General features: G+C 44.3%; 1 protein-coding gene across 1 annotated transcript in view; it reads left to right on the top strand.

Moving 5' to 3' along the window:
- Positions 1-4,220: 4,220 nt before the first annotated feature.
- The window catches only part of CD34 (CD34 molecule), a 21,267-nt gene continuing 3,904 nt past the window's right edge, over positions 4,221-21,583 (top strand). Inside the window, exons 1-4 of the mRNA XM_011372437.2 lie at positions 4,221-4,299; positions 13,834-14,016; positions 14,688-14,941; positions 15,981-16,061. Of these exons, the coding sequence (XP_011370739.1) occupies positions 4,221-4,299; positions 13,834-14,016; positions 14,688-14,941; positions 15,981-16,061 (597 nt within the window). The remainder of the gene's footprint in view (positions 4,300-13,833; positions 14,017-14,687; positions 14,942-15,980; positions 16,062-21,583) is intronic.

Here is a 21,583-nt window from a genome sequence, read left to right as displayed (position 1 = left end):
ATAAGCAGATTCTAACATATATGGAAGAGTAAAGAGCCAAGAATATCCAGGACACATTTCCAAAAAAATGAGTCTTCACTTCCTGACCTGTATCTGGGCTTATTGGAAGTGGCAGTAAATAAGGCAATGATAAAGGTACTGAGGTATATATGGGGATTGATGGATAGAGAGCCGAGAAATAGGCCCACATAGAGATGAAATGTTGGCACATGACAAAAATGGTATTTTAGATCAATAGGGAAGGGACAGTCTACTGAACAAACAGAACTGGAAAAGTGGTTATATCTGTATGAAAAATATATGAAACAGAATTAGTTCCAGTTATTTACCTTGTGTCTCTCACTCTCAACATCGCGCTTCTGTATTCTTCTTTATAATGCTGGGTATAATGTGTGTTTGCTCTATTATGTGAGAATATTCAATTCTGCTAAGAGGACAAGAAAAGCAAACAGGATGGGTGAAATTCATTAGATGTATTAACTATAGATAATAAGTAAACAAGTAGGTTGTGGGACACAGGCAGAATTCAGAAGTGCTGAAAGCAGGTAGTAAGTTTATAATCTGTAAGACATGTAAAAACAGAGTAAATAGAATACATTATTAAAGGAATGGAGCAAACAAATGTTCTTTACAGATAGAAAAGGATGGAAAGTTCAAGCCATAAGTCACAAGGTATAGAATATGCCACTTTAGGGCTGACGGCCAGGTCATCCCTAAGTGTCTACCTATTGGTAACGCCATTCTGGCCCCTATATACTCTGTCCCAGAAACACTGACCAAAGGGACAGCTGCCCAGCACACTGGTGAACTGTGTAAGCAGAACTGTGGCCAGGCCTACTCACCCTTGTATCTCCTAATAGAGCAAGTATATGTTGGTTCCAAGCACCTCCCATCCACTGATCCCTTACTTAACCTCAATTCTGGTCCTCACAGCTACGCTAGTGTAGTGTAACACGAAATTCAGGTAGTATAGTCCTTTCCTCTGTTTGCACCCTTCCCAAGTGAATTAACCTACCCCAATCTTTCCCATTGGTTCTGGCCGTATGTTTTAAATAGTCTCAATAACCTTCATGATTTGATCAGCATGATTCTGTCTGAGCCTTTTTGGACTGTGGCCTCTATAGCCTACCTGTAGCGTACTTGAAGGCTACCACTTGCACGAAGCTAATTTTCCACAGGACACCGGGGCTGGCGATCTACACAGCACATTTCCCAGACTTCCTTGTCAGATGGTTTCCAGTTAGGTTCTGCCAAGAAGAGGCTCTGGAGAGAGATTAGAAGGTGAGAAGCAGAAAGAAGGAACTCACTTCTGACTGCAAGTTCTCCTTGCCTCCCTCTCGCATCTGCACATCTCCGCCACCAAGGACCCTACCCTGCCAACCTGGGATCCAAACCCCGAAGGCTCTTGAAGACCCCAAACAAGTTTGCTACATGGGGGAAAAGTCTTGGTTCCAAAATACAGACTCGAAAAATCGAAATGATTTTCGATTTTTGAATTGTAAAATGCAATTCAACTCTCTAATAGTTTTATATAAATGTAATAAAGTTTGAATTACAGAGACAAAATGAAGAATATATTTTAAAATTCAAAAAAGAATTTTACATCAAAGGAGTTATATGCAACATAGGATGAGGGTCTATTTTAAATTGATTGATATGTTGAGGCTGGCGTAGGGGCATCTTTAATGGTAAGGTCGTTAAGGGCCTGACAGAGCCTCACTATATATTTCTGTGCCCTCCCCCCCCACTATGTGCAGTGTAGTTAACATCTTATTTTGGCAACAACTCGTATGTTGAAATAGGAAAGCAGAGACGCTGAGGATCAGCCAAGAAAGGCTAGAGCTTTGAAGAGACTTAATAGTTCATCTCTATCTGGCCTATGAGGAAATACATAAGGCTGAGGGTCCCAGAATGGACTTTCGTCCAGTGGCCAGAACCTGAGTTCAAGGGTATTTGGGGCAAGGTAGTGTGTGCTTGGAGTGATGGGTCTCAAAGACACTGGAAAATATGAAGAGTAGCCTGGTATCACCCAGTGTCATAGTTCTGGGGCTATGCATAGCCTTGTGGGCTAGAGAAGAACAGCTCTGGTTCTCAGAGGAAGGGATCGGCCGCCCTCCCATCCCCCACTCCTGTTTTCCCTCCCTGAAGTCTGCCTTCCACACTGTACCTAACATATTTTCTTTCTATGCTAGTAGCATGCATAAGAATCACGGAGAGTGCCTAGTAGAAGTGCAGAGTCCTAGACGTTCCCCTTGATTCTGTGCACGCCATGCTTGGAGAAGCCCTGCTCCATAGGGTCATTCTCTCTTTCCTCTGCTCCCAGAGCTGGTTAAGAAATTCAGGCACTCTAGACAAGTTCTTTCCCGCTTCTCGTGGTCCAGCTAGGGGAGACAAATGGCATTTGAAGTAATCAGAAGAAATTACTGAGAAAAAAAGAAGAGCCAGATGGACCAAACTGATTTTCATATCTAGCAAGCATTGCAGCCCCACATTTTGTTCGCACCCTCTTATTGAGTGTGAAGCAGACCCAACTCTTGGAGCTGAGTTGAGTGGTGGTAATGGTGGGGGGTGGGGGAGGTGGGTAACTTCTTTTTTCTGTTAACTGGGAATCCCAAGGACAAAGGCTTGATTTTGAAATGTATTTTGCAGACGGTTCTGTCCCCAGCTGCAGGTCCTTGAGATCACAATGTGGTTAGATCCAATCACCATTTGCCCTTTGATACAGATTCATACCATATTATTGTGTTCTAGCAAATTTGCATCTTGAGCCTTTGGTTTTATTATGCAATTGAAGGCTTTGTTTTCTATTTTAAAAAAAATGTTGGGGAATGAGATCAGAATAGGGAGTTTGGGGGATTGTTTTTCAACCTGGCACCCCTCTCCTTTACAAACTAAATTTATAGTAGGTCGGGGAAGGACCATAAAGATAAACCCACTTTCATAATGCGAGGGGATCTGCAGAGAATTAAATCAGAAAGGATCAGAGGGTGCTGGTCTGGCTTTCTTTCTCCCCTTTGGGCTACATGGTACAGACATCATGGAAGAGACTGGAGCTGCGTGTTTGTAATCCCGTGATTCCACTCAGGGTCTCAGAGCATGTTCTCTCAGACAGTGCCTTATCACTTGTCCCCTCCCTGGTGCCCTGATTTCCTCTGCTTGGCTCCTCTCTCCTCCAGTCTCTACCTCCCCAGGCCAATCTGGGACTAGGCTGCCTGCCCAGCTCAGTTTCTGCAGTTCAGTTTACCAACATCCTAAACTACTAGTGAGGAATTGGGAGCTCCAGGATCAGCCAGGTAGCATAGGGGGAGTCAGGGCAAGGCTTTTTTTTTTCTGACAGGAGAGCAGGATGAAGGTCTTAAGAGTCTGGGACCAGGGCTGGACAGGGGATGCCTAGAGAGAGGCATCTAGGTGCTGAGTCTTTTGTCTTTCTAATGATGGTGACAGAGTCTAACCATGTGGAAAAATGGGGCTGCTCACAAGAAAATCCCTCCGAATGAACACAAATAGACAGATCTTGCAGGGAAAAAAAATGAAAAGAAAAAATCAAAGAGGATGGTTTGGACGGGTAAAATGCATAATTACAGTCATTTCTGTGTCTTTCTCATTCATTACGCTTCATTAACATGCAGCAGTCTCTGGTACGACTACCATTAAATGCATCAGACTGGACACGGGTGGTTAAGTTTTACCTGATTAACAAAATGCTCACACTTGTAAACTCAGGTCCTGCCCGGAGATGCCTTTTGCAAGATTGTTCTCGGCTTAAAACTTAAAAATAAAGAAAAGCAAAAAGAAATGGAAAGCCAAAAAAAAAAAAAAAAAAATCAAAGGAAACTTGGCGTCTGCCCTGGCCACAGGCAAGGCTGACAAAAAGGGGTTAAGAGTTAAGTGGAAGTCAAGCTTGAAGAAGTAAGATGGGGCCTCTACACAAAGTTGAAATTAAGGCGTCTGGGGCTCGCACAAACCTCTCCACCTTTTTTGGCCTCGAAGGCGGCAACCCCAGCCTCCCTCCCAATGTCCTCCGCCTTTGGGACTAAGCAGGGAAGCTCACGTTAGTAGCAGCCAAGGAGAGGGGCCGGCCTTGCCAGGACTAAAGAGGGAGGGGAGGGGAAAAGCAAGAATCGCCCACCCCGCTCCCAGGCGGAGGGGCGGGAGCATCGGGTCCCGGCTGAGCGAGCAGTGTCTTGGGCTCTGCTTCTCTCCCGAGCCGCGCGGGAAGGATGCTGGGCCGCAGGGGCGCGCGCGCGGAGCGCGGGATGCCATGGGGCTGGACGGCGCTCTGCCTGCTGAGTTTGCTGCGTGAGTACCCGCCGCGCGCGCGGCCCGCGGAGCTGGGCGGCGGGGAAGGTCGCCGCTCCCCCAGAGGCACAGCGCGCAGAGCCAGCTACCTAGAGGGAAGGGACCTCGGCCTCAACCTACGCCCCCACGCCCGCGGCTGCTCCGGGCTTTGCTGGAACGAGAGCCGTGCGAACCGATTCCAGCCGGGCCCAGCGCTTCACCTGTGAATGGGCGGGGGTGGGATGGGAATGGAAGGCGACCACAACGCGAGTGTGAACTACCCCAGGTGTTAACTCGCGCAGCGCCGTAGGCGTCCCGGAGTCGGACAGTGCGACTCGCTGGAGTTGTCTCTAATGTAAAGCGTATTGAAGATGCCAGTGCCTCTTCGCGTTACCCACGGTGCGGAGCGCATAGTTGGAGCCAGAACCAGGAGAGGGGGAGGAGAGAAGCAGAGAAGTTTTGCGTCTGACGGCTGATTCGGATAGCTAGGGCCTGAGCGGGCAGCGGGGAAGGGGGTCGGGCGCCCCACCGATCACCGGGACAGGGAGGGGAAAAGGGAGCAAAGTCAACCTGGGACGAGGCCGCTGATGCAGCGCCCAGGAGGCCCAGGAGGCAGGCTGACCAGTGGAGTTTGGAGTGAAGAACAGTCTATGCAAAAATCCTTGCATTTAGAATCGCAAAGCTGTTACGACTCCCTCTTCCGACGCCCACACCCATTCCACTGGAGAGAAGGTGATGGTGGACGGAGTTTGTTCTGAGCCCTGCCTCCAACCCTCCTCCACAGCTCTTCTCCCTGGCACCAATTCAAAATTGTTACATTGTGGGGTTTTCTTTCTCTGCCCCCCTCCTAGTTCGAAAACTAGTGGACAGGTCAGCAGGCTAATGGACCCTCCTCTTCCACTCATCCACACATGCCCCTCTCAAGCTGTTGCTCTCACCTTTGTTTTTTTGTTTTTTTGTTTTAAAGGCGCTCAGTAAATATTTATTCTTAATTGCTTTCATTGGAGATAACATTCTCCATCTCATTTCATTGAAATTAGAGGATTTTAAATATTGTAAGTTCTCCATTTAGCTCAAGATTCTGCTTCCAGCCCTATAGGGCTCCAAATTCCCAACTCTTGCTAAAGGCCACCCACCACGGCCCACAGAGTGGCCTGCGCAGCCAGCTAGACCTCTTTTGCTCTCACTTTCCTCTGATGTCCCTCCCTCTTTGGGTCCACCCAGTTGGAGAGATATTCAGGGCTTGAGGAAGCTATAAGTTTGGCTCTGGGTCGACCTGTTTGGCAGCTTCAGACATGCCCTTGGGGGCAGGGAAAAAACTGTCACTGAGATGTCGAAGCCCTAGAATGGGGTACTCCCCTGGGTGCTAGACTATGCCCTCATGATGGGTGAGTTGATCAGTGGCTCCAATTCTGATCAGATGCTTTGAGTACACAGCTTGTGATGGTGACCTGGTCCTGAGCTGAGGGAGGTCCACCCTTTTCTTATTTCCTCAGCTGGCCATTCTCAGTGTCGCCTTGGCCTTCAGCAGTGGGGATGGGAGGAGCAACTTAACCTCTTCAAAACCTCAGGTTGATGTGCTGAGAATTTCAGTATCTCAGCTTGGGGGTGAGCGGTGGGGCACAGGTCCCTATTCTCAATCTTTCCAGACTGTTTGGGCCAGTTGTAGCTCTGTGTCTTCCCTGAGAACTTTCTAGGGTGTGTGTTTTGTTAATACTAGGAGTCATTTTCTATCTTGAGATATATCGTGGAGGAAGTGAAATGAGTGACTATACCTTGAAATGCTAACTAAGGGGTATTGCAGAAATTCTGTGCCATTATTACTGTGAAATTCAGGGCAGAAAGGGGTTCTGTGGTTTTCTCATCACTTACCCCGACATAGAGGTTTGTTCTGGGAAGGTCTTCTTTCTGTCCTTGTGAGAAGTTGGCATGGGGATGGGCACAGCAGCCAACCAAAAGTAGACTCTCTTTGTTGGAAATGGGGTGGTTCTGGTCAGAACCAGGGTCAGTGGAGGCTGAGAGGCCACCAAATAGCACTGCTACACCACCAGCTGGGAAGAGAAGGCTTTCAGGTTATTAGGGCACCTCATTTGTCAGTCTCACGGTATCTGTTTCCTCCAAGCCCTCCATGGCTTATCCTTCCTCTGTCCCTAAGGACACCCCCCAACCCCACCCCTTCACATTCCTCTTCTTCCTTTGGGTCCTTCGTGCCTGCTGACCCCACACCCATATCCTGTCTGGGGCTACGTGTAAGAGGGGGAAAAAGAAAAGGGAAAAGAATTTTATCAGATGTTTTCCAGAGGAGAGAAGACTCCACCCTTTGAATCTCTGCCACATGGCGACTGAGGAGGAGCAGCCTTGGGGACCTCTGACTAATTCAGTGGCCCCCGGTGCTCCCCTTTGTAGGGCCAACCCTGCTGGCACAACCTTTGCAGATGCAAGTCTTCCAGTTTGACTGATAAAACATGCCACTAGAGAGGCTTTTTCTTATCCCTTTGGCTCCACCTCCTGGGAGCCTCATTCACTTGTCCTCATCTCCTTCATTCTCTGAATCTTTGTCTTCAAAAGCTCAGGGCAAAGAGTGCCAACTGCAGCAGATAAACTCCTGCGCAGCCTTACAAAAACAAATAAAAGAAAGGAACAAATTCCACTTCTTATGGTCTCATTGCCTGATTTCCTTTAGACCCCGGGCAGGCGGTGTGGGCTGACTTTCAGGGCTGGATGGTTACCCAGCTCCACCCTCAGGGTTCCTGGTTCTCTTTTTCTCTTGTTGACTCTGCCCGATCTAATTAAATGGACCCGAGTGTAGAGAACTAAAAACGTAAAGGTATGGAAACAACAAAAATACCATCCTCCAGAAGAAAATGCTCGAGTTGACAGGGCAGAATTTCTGTATTTTTTTCTGGGCTTCGACTTTTTTTAATAAGAACATTTTCTTCCTTCCTCAGCAAAGAAATAAAAACACATTATCTATGACTTTTAGTTTCAAGAGCCTCCAGCCTTGCTAAGGAGAAAGATGCATGCGTCTTGGGAGGATGAGCTACAGACAAATGGGGATGCATCCCAAGGTGTGCGTACTATGTCCTACAGGCCAGAGCCCATCTGGGAATGAATCACTTCCCTTTAGATGTAAAGGAAAAGGCCTTTGGGCTTAATTGGAAAGTCTGCTCTTTGCTGATTAGGGGGAAATGAAAAACCCGAAGAACTTACAACCAATAGCTTCTAGGAGAAGAGCATCTCGAGGTAGCCAGTTCCATTGTTTAAAAGAATTTCTTAAATGGTCTCTGAATGAGAAACCTAGACTCCTGGACAAACTTTGCATATGCAATTCAACAAGAGGTTGAATTGCTGACCATGATAAAAAGAAAGTGGAACTTTATATTTGATGGGCCCAAGAGACAAAAGGCTGAAGGAGTCCAGAGTCCAAGAAGATACAGAGAGAGGAGGAGAGGTGCCTGGAACGGTAGGGGAACAGCAGTGAGCAGAGGTGGAAAAGACTTGTCTAGGAGAAATTCCTTATAGTTTGGCATGTTTATCACAGTGATGTCTAAAATTTCAAAGTTATGTCATCGTCTCCTCTGAGCTGGGACGTAACCTCGCTCCATGCTCTCAGATCTTCGGTAAACACACACTAACCCTGTGTTGGTGGTGCTGTGGAGGGAATAAAGGAATGGGTGTTTGGCTCACCCATGTGAGTAGTGCACACCAAGAGCTGCTGCAGCCTGAGGTCAGGGAGGCGTGGTGCTTCCATCCAGGAGTCAGTGGCAATCAGGAAAATGGAGAAAGACAACTGGGGCAAATGTGGGCCCCTAGAGAGAGCTGACGATATTGGGGTTGAAGTAAGTGGAAGTGGTCCGAGACATATCATTTGAAGAGTAAGGGGAAGTCTCAATACACTGAGTTTTCACTCACACCTCAACTTCTCCTCCGATGCGTAGGAAGGCATCAGCCCAATTCTTTGTTCAAGCCCAACATGGTCCAAACTCATAACAAGAATGCTTCCTGAATGTTCCCAGGAAAGATGGGTGGCTTACTATTTCCGGAGTCATTTCATTCCATTAAAAAAAGTAACCCCATTATTTTAAGCTTGTCTTTGTACTGCAGTGAAGTTAGCCTTTCTGTAACTTCTAGTCATCAATTCTAATTCCATTCTTTCAACTCTCACAGAATTAATCTGATCTTTCTTCATGACAATCCTTAAAGACATTTCTAGTTGGCCCCACTAGATTATAAGCACCTTAAGGGTGGAGATTTATTTAAATTCTAATAACGTTCACACCTCACAGCAGGAAGAAATTTTCTCTTATTTTGTGCTGCCCACAGCACTGAGTGTGGTCCTTCCCACATCACTTGCTTATGAAAAATAAGAATGAATAAGTCAATATGTGAAATGAACCTTGAAGAAAATTATTTATTCTCTCTCCCCAAATTCTTCTTTTCTAGATCAGAGGTCAGCAAACTTCTACAGTAAAGAGCCAGATAATAAATATCTTAGGCTTTTGAGGCCATGGGTAGGCTCTGATGCATGTTCCACTTTGTTTTATTTTACAGCACTTTAAACACGTAAAAGCCATTCTTAGTTCTCTGGCCATACAATAAATAGCCTTGGTCGGAATTTGGTCCACCATCTGCGACTGTCAACACCTGATCTAGAGTAAATAACACTAGGCCCTCAATCATATGACTTGCTTTCTAGAACTCTTCTAATTCTGGTTATCCTCCCGTAGACACTCCTTAATTTAATAAATTTCCTCATAAAATATAGCATCTAATGAGACCACTGCGTAGAGGTGGTTAGTGTGAGCTCCCCTGATGCAGTCGCCCTTCAACCCACGTGCTTATTCTGAACTTAGAGGATTATACTAAGCGCCCTGAGTCAAACAAACAAGTAGAAGAGATAGTTTTGGCACTCAAGCAATTTATAATGGGACCGAGGTGTCAAGCCCTTTCCTTAGGAAACAAGCATATGTGATTTGTGCCTGGTAAGTGATGGAGCTCTGTGATTTAAGGTCTTAGAGATGCAGAATGGAGGGGGCCTGTGTTAAAGGAAACCGCTGTTTCTTCAGCATTTATCAGACAGGCTAACTACTTTGCATCCCTTATCTCCTTTATCCCTTGAAACAACTAGGAAACAGGGACTATTTTTATCCCTGTTTTACAGGTGAGGTTTAAGGAGTAGAAGAAGCTTCCCAAGGCTGCACAGCTAGAGCCTGGTAGAAAGCCTCCTTCCATCATGGTCTGATTGCAGAATGCGAGCTCTTTGTTTGCAGGGTCTGCTGTCTTCTCAGCACAAGCCATGGCTCCCAGCAGAGGCCAGTGTGTTCCTTCTTCCTATCACTGTGTCTCCATGGGCTAAAACACCCAGGAACTCCTCTGAGAAACTCCTCTTGGGCCAGGTGCTGGAATTTGAAAGGATGAAGGGAATGGGGCTGGCTGGCTAGGAGATCATAACACCACTAGCAAAGCTATAGAACTAAGGACCTGTGAGAAGCAAGACCAAGTACAGGAAAACCTAGTCTCCTAGAATGTGGAAATTGAGTTATTTAGGTAACAGAGCTTTCTGGATCTCTGAGGATTTGTAACCCCCTTTTAAAGACAAACAGAATCTTCAGTTTATCCATTGTAGTTAGAAATCTTATTAAAAATGTATTTAATATGCCTCTGCTTCCTTAAGTGGACCGAAAAAAGAGGACTTTAACCTTCAAGACTCAGATGTGTCATGAAAATAATTTGGTCATGGTGCAACTCAGTGACATCATTAATGCATGTTAAGGTATATGTATTTATTTACTCCTACCATAAATGGTTCCAGACTAGTGTGGGTTTTGATACTCATGACTGTTTTTTATTATTTCTGTTTCTTTTATTTCATTTTCAGCTGCTGCTTCTCCTTATTGTTTGTTTCTGAGAGTCTCTTTCTAATTTTTAGCTTTATCTAGTATATCAGATAACCAAGCTCGTTAGAATTGTGTGATTAACAAGAGTAATTGCTTCTGAATAAGTACCTGCAAGTTAAATGGATGACTTTTACCACGTGAATTTTGTGACATCTATTTGGCCTCTTCGAATCCTCATCTTGTTAACTTCCTGAGCTCTTATGTCTTCCCCTTGCTCCAAGTCCAATAGTTGAGATCAAATAGGGTACTTAAAGTCAAATAGGGTACTTAGGGAGACACAGTTAATAAAGGTGCAATGAAGTAAACCAGAGGAGATAGCCTTTCACTCTATTTTAAATCATGCTAGCACACTCTGTTGGGTTGGGTGAGGGCTGTGCCCCCAGTCCGGAATAGAAGGTGTAGTGGAGATTTCCTCCATCGCCTATTAGATTCTGACTCGTAGGCTGCTGTGACTCCCCTGCAGAGTAAGGAATCAGAAGTACAGATCAATAAAGGTCAGAATTTGATGGTTTAATACTATGGTTGTGTGTGGAAGGACAGTATAAAAAGAGATCTGTGGTCAGTCTTGATTCTTGCAGATGCCTTTTCCTCAAGACCCCAGTCTCTTCATGGGAACTCTGTAAATGGAGCCTTAGAGACTATGAAACCAAGAGACTCCTTCATGGAGAGTCCCTATATTACAGTACCTAGGCCAGGATTGGCTCCCAGGGCCCTACTGAGGTGACCCCTTGTCCTACACCAGCTTGTATATGCCCTGTGCTCAGCCTTGCCTTCTGTCCCTTTCTCCCCGCCTTTGTCCAGTTTCTCCAGAGTCTTGGAGGTTTCCCCACTCATCCTAGCTTCAGAGACATGGATCTGAGGTCGGGGTCCTGTTCTCATGTGCAGTCGGAGCCTGGTACATGTGCCTCAGTGCTTGGATGACTGGTAGATGGGTGGAGGCTGCTGCAACCAGGAGCCTGACCCTAGTGGGTTGGTAGCTGGCCTGGGCCCAGGGTTGCTTCACTCATCTGGCACAGGCACTTCTGTCCTCAGAACTAGCAGCAGGTCTCTCTTCACATCTGGAAAAGTTCAAAACTGTTTGTCTGGGTGAAGGAGGCCCTGGGAGAGGGGATTCAAAAGCATGACATCACCTCAGCCAGGATCAGCTTCCTTCGGGTAGAGAGAAGGGCTGGGCCAGGCTGGGCCAGATGGGATTCCCAGGAATTGATATACTGGAAGGAAGATGAGGAAAGGGCGGGCAGGAAGGGTGATGTCAAGGGGGAGTTCCAGTGGTGCCTTGGAATGGCTCCTTGAGAGGATAACCCTTCAATTCAGTGTCCAAATGCTCCCACCACTTTACACCTACAGTGAATTCATATCTTAGGTCGGATGGCTTAGAGGGTCCTAATTAAGGACAGAAGAAGACTGGATCCGCTTCTCCATCTATTTCGTTTCGATAAACTTACCCCCGACCTAAGCCATACGGGAGCCCCTTCTTTTCCCTCCAGAGGTGTGGCGGACGTACACTGGTCCTCAGCACTTTAGCTTGACTTTCTACTCAAGAGTCAGCTAAACCTCAGGGGCGCCCCTGCTCCTCGGCCCGCATGAACATGGCCTTCCCTCTCTGCCCAAACCTTTGCGATTCACGTTCTCATCTCTAAAATGGAAATAGCAATATTACTTTTTCTTTCCGCTCACTTGCCAATAATATTAAAATATGATTGTCGTATTCGCCGTTAATATCAGTCTTCTTGCGGCAGGTTGGTGAGGATGGCAGATGTGGGACAGTGAGACTTGTTACCACCTTTAGGAGAAACATTTGTGGCTCCAGGTTCATTGCCTTGAAACTGAAGCCTAACTTCCCTCTTGTTGCTGAGGGAAAGAGGAAGTGTCATTCTACAATTCAATTTACCTGGAAACTTCTGAAAAATACAGACCTAGCTCTTAACCAGGAAAGTTTTGAGACAAGCTTTAGGGTAGACTGAGACCATCAGGGGCCTTTCCTTGAGGATGGTAGCACCAATGTGGGCGTGACCTCTGCATACCAAGGCCACCCCAAAATTCATAGTGCCCAAGCCAAGTGTACAATGGAGGCCCATATACCATATTTTTGAATACTTCAAATAAATCAGGTCAACTAACTGATAAATAAAAAAATCTCTATCCTCTTTCCTTGAAAAACATCTTCATGACTACCTGGAAGGCGGGGTTTGAATTTGAGACTCTCACGGTCCTCGAATCCAGTGCCGCAATGTGGCTAAGCAGGAAGAGGTGGCCCTTGGCTCCAGCCCACCTCTTTTCTCTTCTTACCCATGACTCTGGCGCACACTGTAGGGGGTCTTATGTTCATTTAAGGGACACTCCACCACACGCTTATGCTCTAACCCTTCTCCCTGCAAAGAGCCGCCCTTGGCCATCCTTAGCCCTTGGACGTGAGATTTTGGTGTTGCAGTTGACCCTCCAAAGGATGGACTGTGAGAAAAGGCCATGCAGGTCCGCAAGAAGGCAAAATTTTCTAGGCTTTCTGGTCTCCAGTGATCTAGAAGAAAGAGTACATCTCTGTTGGCCCCATGGACTCCTCATGGTTTGGGGAAGGGCAGAGCAGGAGGAGAAACAGAGTATAGGCTTTAAAATGCAGGGGCTGGGCAGGAAGCTTCTCCTCCCTGGATCGAAGGGTGGCACTACTGGGTTCCCCAGGAAACATGGAAGGGCCAGGACCCTCGTGAAGATCTTCAGAGAATAACTAGACTCAGGAACATTACACTTATAGTATTCTAACATTTGTTATCTCATTGATTCTCCCAAAAATCCGTGTAAGAAAAGGCCCTCACTTTAGAGATTGGTACACACACACACACACACACACACACACACACACACGAAATTACATAGTTATTGGCAGAGCCAGAACTAAGCTCTCTAGCTCCCAGCTACATCTGAGGAGAAACCAGGCCTTATGCTCTCTAGCCCTTCAGCTGGATTTCTGAGGCGGAGCTTCCTGGAAGAAATCTTGGGGTTGCTTGCTGCAGTTCTTTAACCAAAGGAAGGGAGAATACATTTAAAGGCCATGAGGAAAAGAATGGAGAGTTGGGGAACGGGGAAGTCTGGAAAGGGGAGAAGATTTTTTTAAAAGGGATTGAATTGAGTATGGTGTGAATTTAGTGATTATTCCAGGAATGAATATGGTAGATGGAGAGTGAAAAAAAAAAAAAAAAAAAAAAGATAGGATACATTAAAAAGAAAACGGGTACATCCTCCCCACATTTCAGATCTTTGCAGTATTTATTCAGGTATAATTTAATATTTTAATATTTTATCGACATGTTGTGAACATTGTTTTCATGTTATAGTTTTTTCATAAATTTTTATTTGTAGCGATTATAGTGCATATGCCATTTATGCAACTAAATTTATTTAGTTGCAACTTTTCCATACTATGAATAATACTATGCTAGACACTGGGTGCATACAAGCTTTTCCTTCCCTATTTCCTTAGGAAAAAACTAGTGGTGGGAACTCAGTTGCCTGTCCAGGAAGATGTTTTTGTTGCTGCTGCCTTGCCAGGGGCAGCAGAGGATGTTCTAAATGGATTCTGCCTGAAGTCAAGACACTGAATTGGGTGATGTCAGGAGGCTCCAGGACAATTTGGTTCTGACCTTTCCTCCTTGTTTCTCTATAGCCTCTGGATTCACAAACATGAATAACTTGAGTAATGTAACCACAGAGTCATCGATCTTAAGAATATCTTCAGTTGTTCCTGTAAATGTATCCAACCAGGAGACCAGAATACTAAGTACTCTTGAAAGTACTACCCTCGACCCCATCTCTGAGAACAGCAATGGGACCATAGCAGCCATCTCAGGTAAAGAGTGTTTGTCTCAGGCCCCAGAGGGATGCTACTGGCGCTTGGGTAAAGCATTAGATGTTTGCAGACCACGCCCTGCTCCCACTTTCTCGCCCAGATGAAAACATACAATCTCTCTGTAGTAATGACTTTGGCATCATATTTAGGGTACTCTGAGGTAAGTTCTAGATAAGTCTTCCAACAGTGTCAGCTTTCTCAAGCCAGTGCCTTGGCAGCTGATCCTGATTAGTAATGCTCCTTGTACCCTTGCTCTCATGCTCAATTGAGCTTAGCCATAAAAGGATTAAATGAGAATTCCCTAGAGCTCTCCGATCTCTTCCAAGTGAAGGAAAGTGTGTACAGGTTCAAATTGGGGGTCTTTGACTTCTCTAGGGCGGACCAACATCCAGTTTCAGAATCCCGAGGATGCTTCTAATACATTCTAGATTATAGCTATGGTTCCAATAGCTGGCTTGAAATGAGTTTGGTAGGGATTAGGACAGGAAGTAACTCTTAACTCCCCAAATTCCCTTTTCTGAGTGGAAGTCCATGCCCATGTCATTATCTATAAGGTCTCCTTGATTCAAGACAGTTTACTGAGGGGTGTGTGTGTGTGTGTGTGTGTGTGTGTGTGTGTGTGTTTATGCAAATGTGCACACATGCACACTTGTATTTTTGGTCTTTTTCAGAGTCTACGGTCAACTTCACATCTACCTCTGGGATCACCCCAGTTCCTGAAGCCATGACCTCTCCTGTCCAGACACAGACCTCTGTAGTCATCACAGTGTCTTCCACCACAATCAACTTTTCCACTTCAGAGATGACCTTGACACCCAACATGTCACCTGGAAATGTTTCACATCCCCCACACAATAGCACCAGCCCTGTGACATCTCTCACTGTACCCTATACATCATCTTCATCTACCCCGAGTACCATCAAGGTGGGTAAATTGGGCCAAAATGGCAGGTTGGCCCCTCATTTCATATGTATACAGGCTCTCTCTTCCCTTCATCCTCTCCTCATCCCAACTAATGAGATTTGGGTCATTAAGTATTAGCAGGGAAAATACGCAGCTCAAATGTTGCTGGAAGGGATAGAAAGGGGCAGAGAGGGGTGGAGTCAGGTGGCAGGGCTGATCTGGGTCGTGGGTATTGCATTTCTAAGGAATAGAGAATAACGAGTATTCTCTGAGATCCATCCATTTCTCTGCATCTTTTTCTAGTACTTCTCAGTCTGGGCTTTGACCAAGCACCATTCCCCTTTGGCCATATTTGGAAACCGTCCTCCTTAATGGTGCCGCTTTCCCCAAAATGTTTAGGACTAAAACCATTTCCTCGATGTGAGAGGGTTTGGTGGCTGTGTCAGGCATAGAGAGGCTGTGAGGAACTGGACAGACGGGGTATACTGAGCTCAGCCTTAGAGCAGGTGTCTGTCAAGAGCTTCCAGCAGAAAGAGTCGAAAATAAGCGGGTGTGGAACCTGGCAGGCAGGCATGGGGCGGGGCACCGCCTGGTTTCTGTTTTTAAAGGAGCCAAAATAAGAATCTGGAAAGTCCTAGGGATCAGGGGGAAAATGAATATCACTAGGATCTTCCCAGTCACCCCATTATCTGTTTGCCTGTATGGCTTTGCTGCAAGTGAATAATTAATTCATGGGAGGGAAAATGGCCCAAATGGGAAAAGATCCTCCCCTCTTCCATCGTTGCACCATTCAAGCCCATGTTTACCAAGACTGCAAATAGCTACCTGCCTACAAGCTCAGGCTAGTAACAAAGTTAATTATCTGCTGGGGCTAGGGGGTGAGATGGAGGAAGGAAGTGTGACTGTTACAAAATCTCTAGTCCCCTAAGAAATTTTAAAATTTCTTTTTCTTTAAAATCTTTTTAGAGAGTATTTCACAGAAATCTAACTGGAAAAGGGGTGGGGGAAGAAGTGAGGGGCAAAATACTGGCTTATTTACTTTGTTTTTGTTTTAATACAGGGAGAAATCAAATGTTCCAGGGTCAAAGAAGTGAAATTGACCCTAAGTATTTGCCTGGAGCTAAATGAGACCTCCAGCTGTGTAAGTCACGCTACCTGAACCCCGCAACTCCACTGCTTCCCTTTCCCTCTCTCCCACAATCCTTCTGAACCTCCTTGTCATTTTGGACTGAATGGACTTTGGTGCGGTGGGGAAGTTTAGCACCTTGAGGCTGCTTGCAATTCTCAGCTTTGGGCTTAGGAAGTAAGAGGCCCCATCTGGTGGATGAAGAAGGAAAAGATAACTTTGTTTAAATGTAGTTATTTTTTCCATCTTTTTATAACACTTAATATATATAGTTAGATTCAAGTTTGCTTGATTCGAGTTTGCTTTTACGTTAAGAAAGTCCTTCCTGAAATAGAAACTAGTCACTTAAAATATTCATTTATTATTCTTATTTATAGGTCTCTTTAATCCATATAAAATTGTTTTTGCTATAATGCTGCATTTTTCATGTAACCATTTTTCTTAACATTATTGACCAATCCTTCTTTAGATTGGAATGCTTCTTTTAGCCTACATTAAGTTTTCATATGTCCCCAGGCCTATTCTTTAGAAATATTTCATTTGTTCAGTTTGCCTTTTTTTTGGCCAGTTTTAAATTTTAAAAATTATTATACTTTTACATTATAGTATTTTTAATATTTAGCCAGGATGGTCTTTGCTTATTACACTATAAAAATATGAAGTATTTTTTTATTCTTTTAGAAAGACTTTGAGAACATCTTGTCCAGATCCCAAAAGGAAAACATTTGAAATTTTAATTGGAACTACTTTAAAATCTCTCCATTTTTTCTGATCTTCTCTTGTTCAGTATCTTGTTTTTTTGGTTTTAAATTTTTTTCCTATGGGTTTTATAGATTTATTAAAGTTATTTATAATATAGATTTCCCATTATATATTTCAACTGATTGTTGCTTGTATATTAGTAAGTTAATTGAGTTTTGAATATTTGTCTTGGGTTTAGCTGTTTCTTTAACTTGCTTATTAACTCCAGGAGCTTTTTAGTTGGTTCTTTTCTGTTTTTAAGGTGGACTATCATGTTATCTACCACAATATGTTGTTTTTCTCCGCCTTTTTAGCAGTATGACTCCTGTTTCAGTTTCGTGTCTTATCGCATTGGTAAAACTGTACAGCGTGGTGTTAATTTTTGATGATGATAGCAGAGCTCCTTGCCTCGTTTCAGTAAATTCAGTTTCCTGACTATAACAAGGCTCTGGGTAAAGGATGGGATGATGTGAAGAGCAGTATTTACTTATAGGGGAAAAAAAACCCCATTTTCTTACAAGTTGAAAATATATTTAAGGGAATGCAATATATATCATGTGTGCATACATAGTTCGGAAAGAGCCTGGATAAATACTAGATTATAGAGGCATTAAGTTACTTATTTTGTTTATTCTGACCACTGTTATCTTACCTGCAATTATCAATTGGGTAGCTCTGACTCATAGACCTTTTAAAATTATACTTAAGAGAATTATTTAATTTAAGACTTTAAAAAAACAACAGAAATTGTGAAGACATAAACTCACACAATGGAATAACTAAGTGCAATCAGCGAAATAGTTAACTTAAACATGAATATACAGTATACAAGTGATATTCTGTGTTTCTGATCCTGATTTTCAACTCTACTCATTAAGGAAATTGCCAAACCCTTTGCTAATTATAGCTAAGGAAAATGACCATCTTTTTTTTTTTTTTCCTGTGTCTGTTGTTTTGTTTGAACGCTTATGTTCCTGTGTATCACATGGGTCTGTGCCAGAATGCTCATTCTTTGTACCAGTGATTTAGAGCTAATTGCAGAGCATTCTAGGTGTCTGTCAATTGCTCTTCAAAGTTCACATTTTACTAGGGTCATCATCCCAGACAAGTGCCAGACACTTACTGCTACTCCAGAAATAGCCCCGCTTATGCTGCTGCTGCTGTGGCCTCTTTTACCCTGTGCTCTTCACTGTCTAATCTATTTTGTGCCACAGCCGAGAAAGTCTGCATTCTTCTCTGAAACTTGGGGAGGATCTGTGAGTAGCCATGTGGAAAGAGAGCAGTTCCCCCAATATCTTAAAGAAGGCTTCTGCACTGCCCGTGATGAGTCTACTTCGTGGTAGCCCCTGTGTTGTGCTATTGTTCTCATGGTCCTTCCACCACTGTTGATCCCCTTTTCTTCCTGAGGACCCCTGTTCCCCAGACCCCAAGCAGCAGTACCTCCTACAGCTCCCCAAGGTCATTTTTCCTTGTTCTAGAATTTTTAGCCACAGCTCCCGATCGCGTCCCAGATTTCTTTTCCTTGAGTCGTATTGCATGATTCTCTGATAATCCATCTGTTCCAAAGTCTGTGAGTGGGGTAGTGTTAATTTTCCTTAGATTGCATTTGTACCTTTGGTTTTAGAAGGCCTTAAGGTACTAGCTCGAACCGTGGGAAACTCAGGCCCTCCTCGCAGCCTAGTGAGAAGCATGAGGGTTTGGATTCCCCTAATATCACGTCCTTGAGTACTTATGTAATTTTGGCATGCTCCTGCGTCTGTATTCCCATAACAAAAACACACATGCATTGTTCTCAGCCCTCCAGACACTCATTCTGCACCAGTACCTGCTGAATATCCAACATAATCGCTCTCGCCATGTGGATTCTTTAGATCTGTCTCCTGTACCTGCGTTCTGTAGACATTTGTATCCCAACCACTCTTCTTTTACTCCCCGTCCTTCACCTCTAGGCAGAAACCAATCCAGGGAGCGGAAGGGTGATCCCATGCTCTTCTCAAGCACCTGGTACCACGTCTCAGAACCCTCACGAACAGAACATGTTGCTCCAAGTCCGACCTCCATTTTCTCTGCTGCAATGTCAGATTAATTAAGTTTTTGTGGTTGTGGTTTCCCAGATAGTTTCGAAATTGCGAGAATACTTTATTCTCTTATGCTATACCTATTTGTCCAGAGGATTCCACCAAAAAAATTTTTTAATGGCATAAAACGTACCTCCTTAACTATTTTAAATGTATGGTTCGGCGGGGTTAAGGAAGTTCACATCATTGGGAAGCCAGTCTTCAGAACTCTTTTCATCTTCCAGAATCGAAACTCTGTGTCCATTAAACAATCCCTCACCCCACCACCCCGCAACCCTGTTAGTGGAAACCATGATTCAACTTTCCATCGCTATGAATTTGATTCCTCTAGGTACCCTATATGAGTGGAATCATGCAGTATTTATGTCTTTTGTGACTGGCTTATATCAGTCAGCCTAATGCCGTCAAGTTTCATCCACGTTGTAGCGTGTGTCAGAATTTCCTTACTTACTAAGGCCAAAGAATCTTTTTTTTGCATCTATATACCCCATTTTGTCTATCCACTCATCCGCTGATGGACACTTGGGTTGTTTCCACATCTTGGCGATTGTGAATAATGCTGAACGTGGGTGTACAAATATCTCTTCAACGCCCTGATTTCATTTCTTTTGGTTATATACACAGAAGTGGAATTGCTGGATCATATGGTAGGTCTGTTTTAAAATTTTCGAGGAACTGCCATTCTGTTTTCCATAGCAGCTGCACCATTTTGCAGTCCCATCAACAGTGCAAAAGGGTTCCAATTTCTCCACATCCTTGCCAACACTTGTTATTTTCTGGGTTTTTTTTGTTTTTGTTTTTTGTTTTTTTTGATAGTAGCCATCCTAATGGGCATGAAGTGGCATCTCATTGTGGTTTTGGTTGGCATTTCTTGATGGTTAATGATATTGAACATCTCTTCATGTGTTTATTGGCCATTTGTATATCTTCTTGGGGAAATCTCTGTTCAAGTCCTTTGCCCACCAATTTGGTTTTTAGAACTACCTTTCTTTGGAGACACATCTGTTTTTATGCAGAGATTTTATTTACGCAGCTAGTTCTCATCATACTTACTCTGTTACACTGACTTCATCTGAGGCAGACTGCATCCAGCCTCCAGACCATATCCCCCAGCCCACGCCTTTCTTGCCCTGTGCCCAAACACTAAAGGTCAGTTTCCATGCAGAAAAAACTTACAGATGGAGGACTGATGAAGAGTGTATCTCCTGGAAACAACCTGAAGTCTAGAGACATACTGCATGATTCCTAATTTCTCGCCCTTGCTCAGCTGCCCTTGCTCAGGTCCCTTAATTACTCCAGACCCTGTATGAACATAGAGGTTTTGCCTGCATTGTCAGATTCACACCAAAGTGAGAGAGAGAGAGAGAGAGAGAGAGAGAGAGAGAGAGAGAGAGAGAGAGAGAAAGAGAAAGAGAGAGATTGATTGAGAGATTGAGAGATCGAGAGATTGATTCAGCATCTGGAGATAGCTTAAAGGTCATTTAGAAAAATACCTGTCCTTTCCCCACTCCAATACTTAACATGCTTCTTTAACATGTTAAAAGTCTTTGAAAAGTTTGGGGATGCTACTCTAGAAAGGTTGGATGGTTTTATTATTGCGGTTATTATTTTTGCAAAGTAACATGTGCAAGCAGATGTAGTTAGGGGCTCACAAATCTGATTCTCATGAGCAAAATGGCGAGGCTGTGGCTTCCTCCTGCCCACTCTCCCATGATGTCTGCCTACAGCCTCTCTTGGGGGAGGATGTTTATTTCAAGCATCCAGAGAAGCATTGTGCTTTGTTCAGGATCCACCTGCTCTTCTCCAGGCCCAAACACAATTCACTGATGCTGTTGGATTCCAGAGTGGGTGGCTGGCCGCTGTTATTCCCTTGAATTTAGTCCAAGAAACTAAACAAGGGGTGGAGGGACTCTGTGTGAAGGCCAAACCAGTTGGGATGTTGGGTTGAACAACAATTCACTGAGTTCTTTTGTTTACTTGCTATGTTTAGTGCAGTTTGGTTTCCAAATTATGTAATGTACACCCAATCCCCACACCAAGGAGTCTTACAGTCTAGTTACAGAAAAATAACAATAACAGTAAGGGAGAATATGATTAAACATCAAAATATACATTCTAGATGATATGCTATTATTAATAGTAACAGTGATAGCTGCCATTTATCCAGTGCCCATGAGGTTCCAGTCACCTCGTTGGGCACTTGTCTTACAATATGTCCTCACTCACCACAACAACCCAGTCTTCAGCTGAAGAACCTGACACTCAGACAAGTTGCATGACATGCAAAGAATCTAATAAGTAGCAGAGCAAAGGTTGATGCCCAGTCTGTGGAGGGCAGGTAATACCTGCTTCACGGAAGAGGTGGAGTCGAGTGGAGTCTTGAAGGATGGGAAATCCAGGGGAGAGGCAGTGTTCTTTGCTCTCACACCCCAGGCTTCTTCACGGTGGTACCTACAGTCACAGGCCTCGCCTCACTAGCTTCTCCTGCACACATTCTGCTCATTTCTTCAAGGCCTACATTGAGATGTTTCTGATAACCCCAAATCAGATGCGTGCTCACCCTCCTTTGAATGTACATAGCACCTTAATTGTACCATTCTTCGCTACTTGCCATGTAACTAAATCTGTGACCTGTTAGTCTCTTTGTGCCTCAGTTTCTTCATTTATAAAATGAAGAGAATGATAATACCCATATTATAGGGTTGTGTGAGGCCTAAA

The sequence above is a fragment of the Pteropus vampyrus genome, unplaced genomic scaffold (assembly GCF_000151845.1).
Source record: "Pteropus vampyrus isolate Shadow unplaced genomic scaffold, Pvam_2.0 Scaffold207, whole genome shotgun sequence".
Taxonomy (NCBI): Eukaryota; Metazoa; Chordata; class Mammalia; order Chiroptera; family Pteropodidae; genus Pteropus; species Pteropus vampyrus.
The sequence above is the reverse complement of the archived record's forward strand: the minus strand, read 5'-3'. Positions and strand labels throughout refer to the sequence as shown.